General features: G+C 35.9%; 1 protein-coding gene across 1 annotated transcript; it reads right to left on the reverse strand.

The window, feature by feature from the left end:
- Positions 1-9,919: 9,919 nt before the first annotated feature.
- Positions 9,920-10,588, reverse strand: LOC127873086 (60S ribosomal protein L19-like). The gene has a single exon (XM_052416704.1). The coding sequence runs from the start codon at positions 10,546-10,548 to the stop codon at positions 9,961-9,963; it is 588 nt and encodes a 195-aa protein (XP_052272664.1). The 5' UTR covers positions 10,549-10,588; the 3' UTR covers positions 9,920-9,960.
- Between the last annotated feature and the right edge of the window lie 2,250 nt (positions 10,589-12,838).

Raw genomic sequence — 12,838 nt, forward strand, 5'->3', positions numbered from 1 at the left:
TCTGGTTTTGCCTGGAAGTTTGAGCCCGAGGGCACCAGTCGATACAAATGTACATTCGTGTCATGCTATTTATGTGAGACTGAGGGAAATTGCCCTAGGGAAAGAGGACATGAAATGGTTGCTCATGATCGAATCTGCATCCATGATGCGTGACACTGCAAATGATAAATTAATAGCAGCGTGCAAGGAAATTCCATTACGTTTGAAAAAGAAATAACTGATGTCGATCCATGATTGTCTCCCCTGATGTCGATCCATGATTGTCTCCCCTGATGTCGATCCATGATTGTCTCCCCTGATGTCGATCCATGATTGTCTCCCCTGATGTCGATCCATGACGTGCTCCCCTGATGTCGATCCATGATTGTCTCCCCCGATGTCGATCCATGACGTGCTCTCCTGATGTCGATCCATTACGTGCTCCCCTGATGTCTTCGTCGTATATTGTACTATATTCGACTGATGAAATTGGTCTTGATTTTACTCTTCAGACTTTGATGTCTCAAATCTGTAACAATATATGTGTAACTAAGTTATCAAGAGGGCGACACGAATTACCCAAATCTACCCAAATCGACCCAAATCTACCCAAATCTACCCAAATCTACATCAAATATCCATAAATCTACATCAAATATACCTAAATCTTTTAAAAATAACTATTTTACATCATGTTTGTGTAGTGCTTTATCTTTACTCGTCACAATGTTTAATTTCCCAATTAAAATAGTTTAAATCAAATATAGGTTACACACCACTAAATATTTGATCTTCCCAAATCTACCCAAATCGGCATCAAATATACCCAAATCTTTTAAAAATAATTAGTTTACATCATGTTTGTGTAATGCTTCATCTTTACTCGTCACAATGTTTAATTTCCCAATAAAAATACTTGAAATCAAATATAATTACACACCACTAACTATTTGATCTTCCCAAATCGACCCAAATCGGCATCAAATATACCCAAATGTTGTAAAAATAATTATTTTACAGCATGTTTGTGTAATGCTTCATCTTTACTCGTCACAATGTTTGATTTCCCCCCCCCCCCCCAAAAAAAAAAAATAAATACTTTTAATCAAATATAGGTTACACACCACTTAATATTTGAACTTCCTAAATCTACCCAAATCGGCATCAAATATACCCGAATCTTTCAAAAATAATTATTTTACATCATGTTCGTGTAATGCTTGTTCTTTACTCGTCAATGTTTAATATGTTTAAAATAGGCACGTACTAAAAGGCGGATAAAAGAGCGGATGATATAGGGTATATAGTAAAGAGCGGATGATATAGACAAAGAAGGATTATCGGAAAGAGCGGATGATATGAACAAAGAAGGAAATAGGAGACGATATGGATTGTTATTGAACAATTGTTTTGTAATTGTTCTCGCGTTATGTTTTAGTACTGAATATTTGAAAGAAAATATTAAGTTATTTAAGTTTAAATATAAAGCACAATAGTGTTTTTAGGTGACTGAATATATATGTATTTAGTAAATAATAACTTCGTTAGATATTGACTTAAGTTTAAACAAATAGCAGAATACTATTCAATTTCTCTCTAAATATACATGAGGTAGTTTGCCAACAAAATGAATATGTTGCCCAGCTCTTGCCACGTGGAGGCCACCTCTTGTAAGAGCCAAATTTTGAAAAAAAAAATAGGCCGAAATCGTCACTTATATAAACAATAAATTAAATTTTGAAGCTGTTTGTAATGAAATAAATCCGCATATAAGCTTGTCTGTCAAGCAATGAGTATGATATCCTCAATTCCAAATTTGATAATTATAATAGAAAGTAATTATATATTTAAAAAAAAACAGGCCGGAAAGTGTAATTAAATATATACATACATACATACATACATACATACATACATACATACATACATACATACATACATACATACATACATACATACTTACATACATACATACATACATACATACATACATACATACATACAAAAATACATACATACATACATACATACATACATACATACATACATACATACATACATACATACATAAGCATTGCAATTTAACAGTTCGGCTTTCGATACTGACACCGCACTTTCGGTACGCTGTTATTGGCTGTTCGGACGACGGATGACGGACGACGGACGACGGAAGACGGTAGATGGACGACGTTAGACGGACGACGGAAGACGAACGACGGTAGACGGACGACGAAAGACGGACGATGGAAGACGGACGACGGCAGACGGAAGACGGTAGATGGACGACGTTAGACGGACGACGGAAGACGAACGACGGAAGATGGACGACGTAAGACGGAAGATGCACGACGGAAGACGGGAGACGGACGATGGTAGACGGACGACGGTAGACGTACGACGGTAGACGGACGACGTTAGACGTAAGACGGACGACGGCAGTCAGAAGGCGGACGACGGAAGACGGACGACAAAAGACGGACGATGGAAGACGAACGACGGACGACGGTAGATGGACGACGTTAGACGGACGACGGAAGACGAACGACGGAAGATGGACGACGTAAGACGGAAGATGCACGACGGAAGACGGGAGACGGACGATGGTAGACGGACGACGGTAGACGTACGACGGTAGACGGACGACGTTAGACGTAAGACGGACGACGGCAGTCAGAAGGCGGACGACGGAAGACGGACGACAAAAGACGGACGATGGAAGACGAACGACGGACGACGGTAGACGGACGACGGTAGACGGCAGGTTAGACGGACGACGGTAGACGGACGACGGAAGACGGTCGACGACGGAAAGACGACGGCAGATTGACGACGGAAACGGAATACGGACGACTGAAGACGGCAGACGGAAGACCGCAGACGATCCGCAGACGAAGACGGACGAAAAAAACGGACGACGTAAACGTTAGGCGGACGACAAAGACGGACGACGGGAGACGGACGACGATGGACGGACGGACGACGGCAGACGGACGACGTTAGTTGAAAGACGGACGACAGCAGGCTGAAGAATGAAACGGACGACGGAAGACGGCAGAAGACGGACGACGTTAGACGGACGACGTTAGACGGACGACGGCAGACGGAAGACGAAACGGACGACGGAAGACGGCGAACAACGGAGGACGGCAGACCGACGATGGAAGACGGCCGACGGAAGGCGGACGACGAAAGACGGACGACAAAAGACGGAAGACGAAACGAACGACGGAAGACGGAAGAAGGTGAACGACGTTAGACGGAAGACGGTAGTCGAGAGACGGACGACGGAAGACGGTAGATGGACGACGTTAGACGCAAATGAAAAGAATTATTGCATGCGCAATTCCAATCTTTGTTTACATTTACTACATTTAATTTTACTGGATTTTAATGCAACATAACACCCATTGTTAAATTTGTCTTGCACGCATTTTGACGTATACACGACATTTTGACGTGTTACTCTGACCTCTGGACCATTCTCGCCTTGGCGGATGTTGTATCCATGCATTTTTTATGTAAGAATTTCTTAATAAAATACAGCCCCAATATAGATCTGTTTTAACAGCAATGTAATAAATTACAGTTAAATTCCCAATAAATTGGTTCTCTTGGGTTTATAATAACTGAGTAAGTGTATACCGAATATGCATGGTTCAAGATCAATTTATCTGTCTATCGGTATTTATGTTTAAAAAAATCACATGAGGTTGGAAAACGCGGGAAATCACAATAACGAGAGGCCACCTAGTTTTGGAACACAAGGGATTTTTCAATTGGCATAACAGCGTATGGTTTCAGCGTTTAAATGCCCTGAATCTAGCTTACATGTTATTATTTTACATATTTTGGGTTTCAGTTTCTGTTGTATAGTACTAACTTAATATGGTACAATCATTTCTAGATAGCATAGTCATTATTTTATTGAAGTCATGCGTTATTGACGCAGAAACCCACACGTTGTACAGTGAAATGTTCCGGTGCCCTTACTTTGCTTGATCTCGTATAAAGACTGCCTTACGTTCATATCCTACTAATGCTTCAACTTTGTTACAAATCGTCAACACTCAATGTAAAATTATTGTTAAATAAAGTAATAATATAATGCAAAATGTTATATAGTATATGTAAAATAAATAATTTCGTATTCTAGTATTCCAAGTTTTTACTTTATTTTAAAGGTATATAGTCTTGTTTTTAAATCATATTGAAGCTTATACTAATATTAATCACTACATAGATTTAATACTAGATTTTTTATGAAGCGATGGTAATGGTAGCAAGAGAAATCCTGCTTTTGATATCACTTACATGTACACGTATATTCAAACAGTATAGTTATGTTTGTATATATAAATGATACTACATCAGGTCCTTCTTCTGCCTATTTCTGTGTAATCACATGGACTATTTTAATATGTAGTATAAGTATGTTCTAAACGATTACAATATATGGTATGTAAGTATTTCATTAAGACGCATTTTTTCAGTGCGTTTTCTTAATGAAAAGTCAACTACAATAATTCAGTAACACATTGTTAATTTAACACAACAATTTAGCAATAAATGAAATCAGTCATTTTTGCTTGAATCATGTTTTCAGTACACTAATCAGGTGTCTGTGTATTGAGCTGATAAGATATGGATCAACACAGCAGGTTGCAAATACACAGTGTAGACTACCGCTGTTTTATTATTGCACTTGTAATTTACTTGATTGGGTATTAGAACACGTAAGTAAATAAGCCCACGGCCATAACCAAACCAGTTATATGCTGTACATAGGTACTACACGTCTTGAAAGCGGAAAAAAAAACATTATTAAACGCGTATCATGGCTTGGTGGTTAGGACTTTCGTACAAAAAAACTTTTCATAAATTTAAATCGTTTTGGTTAAATAAAATAAAAAATCGACTGCATGAAACTATGAATATAGTGACATGATGGAACCAGATTTATAAATCTAGATAATGTATTTGCATTTGAAAAAACTTCAACAACTTAGCACATTTAGATTTAGAGACCATGGACCATACGGATAAGACACACATACAATATTTGCAGACGATACGGACCACAGTTGCGGACCATCTGCAAACAATAATAAATAGATAGATTATTGTTTTAACGTGATCATGTTTGTATTGTTATTACTCGAAATGTGTTCGATCTAATTAGCGAAAAGAGAAAATAGTTGCAATAATCCAATTTCGCAATTTAAAATCAGCGACCGCGACCCCATATGTTTTACACATAATTTCACTTAATCATACATCGACTGAATAATGTTTAACAATTTACCTCTAATTCCGCTCTTAATAGCTTGTACCATTTCTTAATAAGCTTGTACCAAAGTCCGTTTCGATTTATTGAATCATAGCCCACTTTTTAAGTCGTTAGTTTATTACGACTGTTCACAATTTGGCAAAATAGCTCACTTGTGTTATTCCTCGATAGTTGTTTGGGTCAAATTAATTATCTTTTTTTTTTGACTTAATTACTCCCTTCGACCAAGATTTTGGAAATGCATGCTTTTCAAGCATATGGTTAAATAATATTTCCAGTGGTGTGTCAACGACATCCTTTCCCAACGTAAAATATTTGTAGATATTACCAATTGAATGAGATTTATTTATTCCGAATAAATGTATTGTCTTTCGTATTTCCTCCTTTGTAAATAATTAAACTATCCAACTCTTCAAATGTCACTGATGTAATGTTATTTGTATTGTCGCGTGCTAGCCTACGTAATCGTTTATATCTTCTTGTTCATAACATATGTGAAACAAATTAAATATTATAAAAATGTTCAAAAAAAGGTCCAATAATATCATCCGTGCTATTAAATGACTTCTTGTTTGAAGTTCCCAAAATTCTTTCGTTTCTTTTTTGCCTTGAATTTTCTATGGAAGAGTTTTGTGTGTGTGTTTTTTTTTTTCATTTAGAAAACGCACATTTTCATAACTGAATTGTTGTTTATAATAATAATATTTGTTTTCCATATATCTCATTTAGAGTTTCCTTTGAGATTAAATGTCGCATTTCCTGAAAAAAATAAAAGTTCTGTTCTGTTCTGAAATGTCGCATTTCCTGAATTGGATTGCCGCTTCAAACTGTGAACATTTTGTCGGCCTTTTCTTTTAATTCAGATTTCACTGTGGCAAACCTGGTCAGTCATTACTGGAAACAACAATATAACTGTGTAATTATTAGAACAGAACAAATATTGTATGCACATTACGCATATTACAGCTTAGCGTGATTCAAATTTTGAGACTTTCATACATGCGTGAAAAAATGAGTTAAATTAAGATACTAATAAGTATGTGTGAGAGTGCTGTGTGTTCATATATATACAATAAATTTAGTATATTTGTTTGTTTATCGCTTGTTTATTCAAGAACAACAACAACAACAACAACATTTATTAGCTTTTAAGCATACAATAGCTTTTTAGCCAAATGCATAATTAAACACAAGTGTGATGACATGGGTTATAATAATTATGATAATAAGGTTATTATTATGAAAATTATGTAAAGGAAGAAGTCAATAAAGATTTTAATGATACATAACATATTATATGTTCCTTTAACATCAATAATGGCAGTTGTTAATAAAATAATGAGACAAAGAGTACACTGTTCTGCATAATTACTTTCACTTTAACATTGATATAGAAAACAATGTATAATTAGATGATTTAACTTGTTTTTAAATTGTTCCGTAAACAATTCGCAATATATATATAAATTAAAACAACATATTTACGAAAATCAGTTTAAACAGGCAAAACAAAGTACATTTAATTTTTAATAAACTGTGCATGTTTACAGACATCGGTAACTGTTTAAAACAAAGTACATTAATTGCATAATTAACGGTACATAAATGACAATAATAATCGTTGATTTAAAGAGAAAAAACAACAAGTATATCTTTTCTTTAAGCATATTATACATTAAATATCTAAATTTCTAAGGGTCTCTTTAATATAACTATTTAAAAGTTTCATAAAATTCTGCATACTGGTACATGGTTTTAATGAAAAGTGTGTTGCAATGTATTTGGATCTTTCTGCTGAATAAAACGGACATTTAAGTTAAAAGTGATATTCGTCTTTTAAATCTTTAAGATTACAACATGCATATATTCTTTCGTTTCTGCTTATGTTATAATGTGTGCCAGTTTCAATCAACAACTTATGTGATGAAAGGCGTATTTTAGCTATGATATTTCTATGTGTTTTTTGTTTTCAATGACATCTAAATATCAGAGACCATTCAAATACAGGTTTGAGTTGAAATAAACGAAATAAAACAATAATAGTTCTTTCTAAACTAGTAATGAGGTTGATAAATCAAGATTAACATGTAATAATATCGTATGCATTTATTTCTTCGGCTTTCTCTTATTTAGTTCTCATTAATATGTTCTTTAAATAGGGGTCTCCATTAATGAAGACGGCGCTAATAATTTGTGGAAGGTGTAAGAAAATTTCTTTAGCGCGTTACAAACTGTATGTGTCAATTTTGCTAGTTCTTGAGAAACTGTGTGAGCGGGCTATGTTTTTGTAGGTGTTAATTATCTCATTCAATGCAGGTGAATGGTTGACTATGTATCATTGTGAACAAGAGTGACAACAAATAAAATAACAAATACATTTCGTTAAAAAAACGTATGACCAAATTTCTAAAAACACGTGTATAGTCTATCGAACTTGTAACAGATGTAACGAATATGTGTACTATGTGTAGTATTTTTATGAATATGTTTTATTTCTTATAACCATTTGGGAAGATCAAAGATTAAGTGGTGTGTAACCTATATTTGATTTCAAGTATTTTTATTGGGAAATTAAACAATGTGACGAGTAAAGATGAAGCATTACACAAACATGATGTAAAATAGTTATTTTTAAAAGATTAAGGTATATTTGATGTAGATTTGGGTATATTTGATGTAGATTTGGGTAGATTTGGGTAGATTTGGGTCGATTTGGGTAGATTTGGGTAGATTTGGGTAATTCGTGTCGCCGTATCAGGGCGAGACAAATAATTGCTGAGCGTGTGAACGATTGCCAAGTTTATCTTGATCCAAACATTATTAACAATTCCTTTAATTTAAAACTAATAAATGTGTGAAGCATCAGCAAAGAAACTCGATAAATGATAGTTAAATAGACAGCTTGACAATAAAGGTATACTTTACCACGAACGGCGAGGTTCACTTGGATGACAAACTAACCCTCAAACATGTGGTTGTTATTTGCGAACAATCGTTTTCCATACATTGATTTCGTGACTCAATTTCCGGTGTTAAAGGCTACACCTAACTAACATGCAAACTATTTTACGGCGTCATTCAGTCTGGACATTGACTGATAATTTATTATTATTATTGTCGTTTTGATTCACACATGTGTTGCATTTGATTGTTTATTGACTGATGTATTGTATTGTCGTTTTGATTCACAAATATGTTGCATTTTATTGTTTATTGACTGAACTAAGTGTTTTTTATTAAGTTCATTATGTCATTATTCTAAATTACACCTGAAACAGAGGGGTAACTTAAATTGTGTGATTACGCGTTAAGTTTAAAATTTGATAATAGTTACTGTATTATCGATAATTGGTAAACGTATTCACGAATTATAACGAATTTAAATTTATTATGTTCAGTATTGTTATCTGATATTGTTGTTGCTGTTCAAGTTAAAATCAATAGTTGGATTGTCTGTGCACACCAACCTTCTAGGGATTTGCGATATGAATGTACCGCTATTACGTTACTGTGTGGGTAATTATTTCATAATGATTGTGTAGTGTACAACCATTGAATGCAAAACAAGAACCTTTGTAAGATTGAAAATATCTTAGTGTGACTTATTACCCCGAGTGAATAAGTACGGCGTAATGGTATTTGGTGGAAGTTATATGCACTGGATAACAACTACTTACCAACTGTTTCTAATGTTCATGTTCGTTTGTTAATTAATGTTAGTCTTATAATAAGTTTGAATTGCAGTATATTTTATGTGATAACTACCACATGACGTTTGCTTTTGAGCTATCAAAATTCAGGAGAATTTTAATTTTAGAAAGGTGGGGCGATTGTAATGACCCACCCCACACCCATTATATGCTTAAATGCTTTATTGTTTACTGTTATACTTACGTGGAATGCAGTTTTCAAAGTTATACTACTAATGATTATGATGATGATGATGATAATTGCACTTACCTTGTTATTCGTGTAAGGCTTGCAATGTCCATTGTTTACATCCTTTTAACACAATAATCCATTTCATTTCCATGACTTATTCCGTAATACCACGAATTATTAACTGCACTAACAGAACTATTAGTATTATGTGTATTGTTTCCATTTCGATCCTGTTGTTTATTGACAAGCCATATGTATGCATTATTATGTAAATGTTATGCATAAATCTGACCTGTCATGGCCGCTATGACACAGAATTTGCCAGCATCATTGTGGATTCTGACAGCTCAGGCTGACGGATTCTGATTGGATGATTCCCAAGCTGTCAGAATCCTATTGGTTTATTGTTATTATGCTGGCAGGCTGTCATATGGTCATTGGTCAGTTAAGGTCACGTGGGCACTTTCCAGAAAGTATATAAGTGCGCTAGAATTTGAATTTGACAGCACAACTTCCATCTTGGTAGCTCCACTTGTCTGGGCAGTAAAGTGAGTAAAAACATCTTGGGTAACTAAAAATAACTTGTAACGTATTTCCGAGAAAGTGTCCACCAAACTTGTCTAATTTTGCAATAACATATTAAACCTACTAAATAAATATATTATTTAAACTGCCGACAGTCTTGTTGTAAGAATATAACTCACAAAGAAAACCAATAAACCCATCCTGACGGACGCCACAATTATTTTTTTTTTTTTTTTTTTCTTTCTTGATCCGCTTTACTGACACATAAAATGTTACAGGCAAATAATTTATTTCTTGGCTTCATCATCAGCGTATGACTTGATAAGGTCTGCGCGCTTCTGTGCAATCCTTTCATCGCGACGTTTGCGGGCTTCCTTGACCCTTGATCTACGGGCATCAGCGATGTCACTGAGCTGCTTGGATCTGATGTTCTCAGCCTTCCTCTTGTGGATGTACTCCATGAGGATACGCTTGTTCTTGAAGCCGTTACCCTTGGACTTCAGGTACAGCTCATGGTACAAATGCTTATCAATCTTCTTGGCCTCTCTGTATCGCTTGAGAAGCCGTCGCAGGACTCTCGTACGTCTCATCCAGAGGACCTTCTCTGGCATACGTGCGTTGGCAGTACCCTTCCTCTTGCCGTGACCCATGTGACGCCCCTTCCTTCGGGCAATCATGTTCTTACGAACACGAGCCCTGGAGTGTACAGCAACAGGCTTTCTGATGATGAGACCATCCTTAACAAGCTTGCGGATGTTTTGTCTTGAGTTGGCATTGGCAATTTCATTTGTTTCGTTAGGATCCAACCAGACCTTGTTTTTGCCACATTTAAGAACGGCCGCGGCGAGCCGTTTTTGCAACCGCAGTGTACTCATGGTTGCAGTTGCACGTTTAGTGGTGAAAGAGGAAGTTGGGCGAAATAATTGTGGCGTCCGTCAGGATGGGTTTATTGGTTTTCTTTGTGAGTTATATTCTTACAACAAGACTGTCGGCAGTTTAAATAATATATTTATTTAGTAGGTTTAATATGTTATTGCAAAATTAGACAAGTTTGGTGGACACTTTCTCGGAAATACGTTACAAGTTATTTTTAGTTACCCAAGATGTTTTTTACTCACTTTACTGCCCAGACAAGTGGAGCTACCAAGATGGAAGTTGTGCTGTCAAATTCAAATTCTAGCGCACTTATATACTTTCTGGAAAGTGCCCACGTGACCTTAACTGACCAATGACCATATGACAGCCTGCCAGCATAATAACAATAAACCAATAGGATTCTGACAGCTTGGGAATCATCCAATCAGAATCCGTCAGCCTGAGCTGTCAGAATCCACAATGATGCTGGCAAATTCTGTGTCATAGCGGCCATGACAGGTCAGATTTATGCATAACATTTACATAATAATGCATACATATGGCTTGTCAATAAACAACAGGATCGAAATGGAAACAATACACATAATACTAATAGTTCTGTTAGTGCAGTTAATAATTCGTGGTATTACGGAATAAGTCATGGAAATGAAATGGATTATTGTGTTAAAAGGATGTAAACAATGGACATTGCAAGCCTTACACGAATAACAAGGTAAGTGCAATTATCATCATCATCATCATAATCATTAGTAGTATAACTTTGGAAACTGCATTCCACGTAAGTATAACAGTAAACAATAAAGCATTTAAGCATATAATGGGTGTGGGGTGGGTCATTACAATATACTTTCTGTGCTTGTCAGTTTTTTATGTGCTTATGTGTACTTGTCAGTTTTTTATGTGCTTATGTGTACTTGCTGTGCTTGTCAGTTTTATATGTGCTTATGTGTACTTGCAACCTTTTATTTGTGAGGAAGCTGCTGACCAGTTCACTTCGAATCTGATTCGATCTGATACTTCGCTTTTACCAACTTTCTTAGCTCATTTTGTGTTTCGTTTCTTCTTAGTTTTTAAGCTCGCAATTTGTTACGGCAGTTTTTTTTAGATCTACTTATAGATCAAGATCAGTGGCTTTATGCACAATATTTCTTTAAATAACATGAAAACTAGTAGAATGTAATACTGTGATTTCATTAACTTATTAGCATTCAAATCATATCTATTAACTTAATTTTGCTATATTTTATTTCCATATTGTAGCTGTTTTATATATGTAGTGATTTAAGGTCTATTCCAACAGCCTTGCTGTTGAGCTAGCTTTTCAGCGACGCGGTTAGAGTGTCTGACTACCACTCTGGAGGTCGTGGGTTCGATCCCCCATTGAAGCTCCGTATTTTTACAATAATGGCGACGAGGCAAACACGAACTGTGATTCAGAACGTGGGTGTGAGCTGTATAAAATGGCTTCAAGGAGCCGCTTATGAAGCGGTCGACACTATAATATAGCAAAAAGTGTCATATGACATGCTGTAGCCGGCATGTCTGGCCTTGTAACATTAAGAGGGGGAAGAGTGTAGTGATTTAAGGTCATTTCCAACAGACTTGCTGTTGAGCTAGCTTTTCAGCGACGCGGTTAGAGTGTCTGACTACCACTCTGGAGGTCGTGGGTTCGATCCCCCATTGAAGCTCCGTATTTTTACAATATTTGTTACATTTATACACATGTTTATATAGTCGGTTCAAAAGCCTTAATGGCTTATGTTGTCTATTTATGTCTTGCCGACTCAAAATAAATCTTATCTTATTGTGTGTTCTTCGATCCCTCCGTTTGTTTGTTTCCATATCATAAACGTCGGGATACAAAAAAATATTGAAGGAACACCGTCCTAAAATCATGAAGGAACACCGTCTTAAAATCCTTATCATAGACGTCGGGAAAAAATGTTATTGAAGGAAAACCGGCAAAAATCCGTCACATCCCAACTAACCTCACATTAAACCCAGTAAGCTTCAGTTAACGCATGTCCCCCTGATAATATACGTTTTTCCCCACCGAAACCATACACGCCCCTAATGGGATACTGATACAATTAAGGTAGTAATTTACTGTATCTATTCAATATTGCAGTAAACTTTCGTAATTAATTGGAATCACTAAAATTCATGTTCCCCTTCCACTGGAAGTTCCAGCCGATGTTCTGATTAAGTTGAGACTTTTTTAGTCAACTAGACATCTTTGTTTTTACTCGTTTTTGTTTGTTACCGCACAAAATAATGTAACATATGATC

Source organism: Dreissena polymorpha, chromosome 3 (assembly GCF_020536995.1).
Source record: "Dreissena polymorpha isolate Duluth1 chromosome 3, UMN_Dpol_1.0, whole genome shotgun sequence".
Classification (NCBI taxonomy): domain Eukaryota; kingdom Metazoa; phylum Mollusca; class Bivalvia; order Myida; family Dreissenidae; genus Dreissena; species Dreissena polymorpha.

What these genes read in the sequence shown, in the direction of transcription:
- LOC127873086 (XM_052416704.1), bottom strand. Translation starts at nt 10,548, where the DNA reads ATGAGTACACTGCGGTTGCAAAAACGGCTCGCCGCGGCCGTTCTTAAA.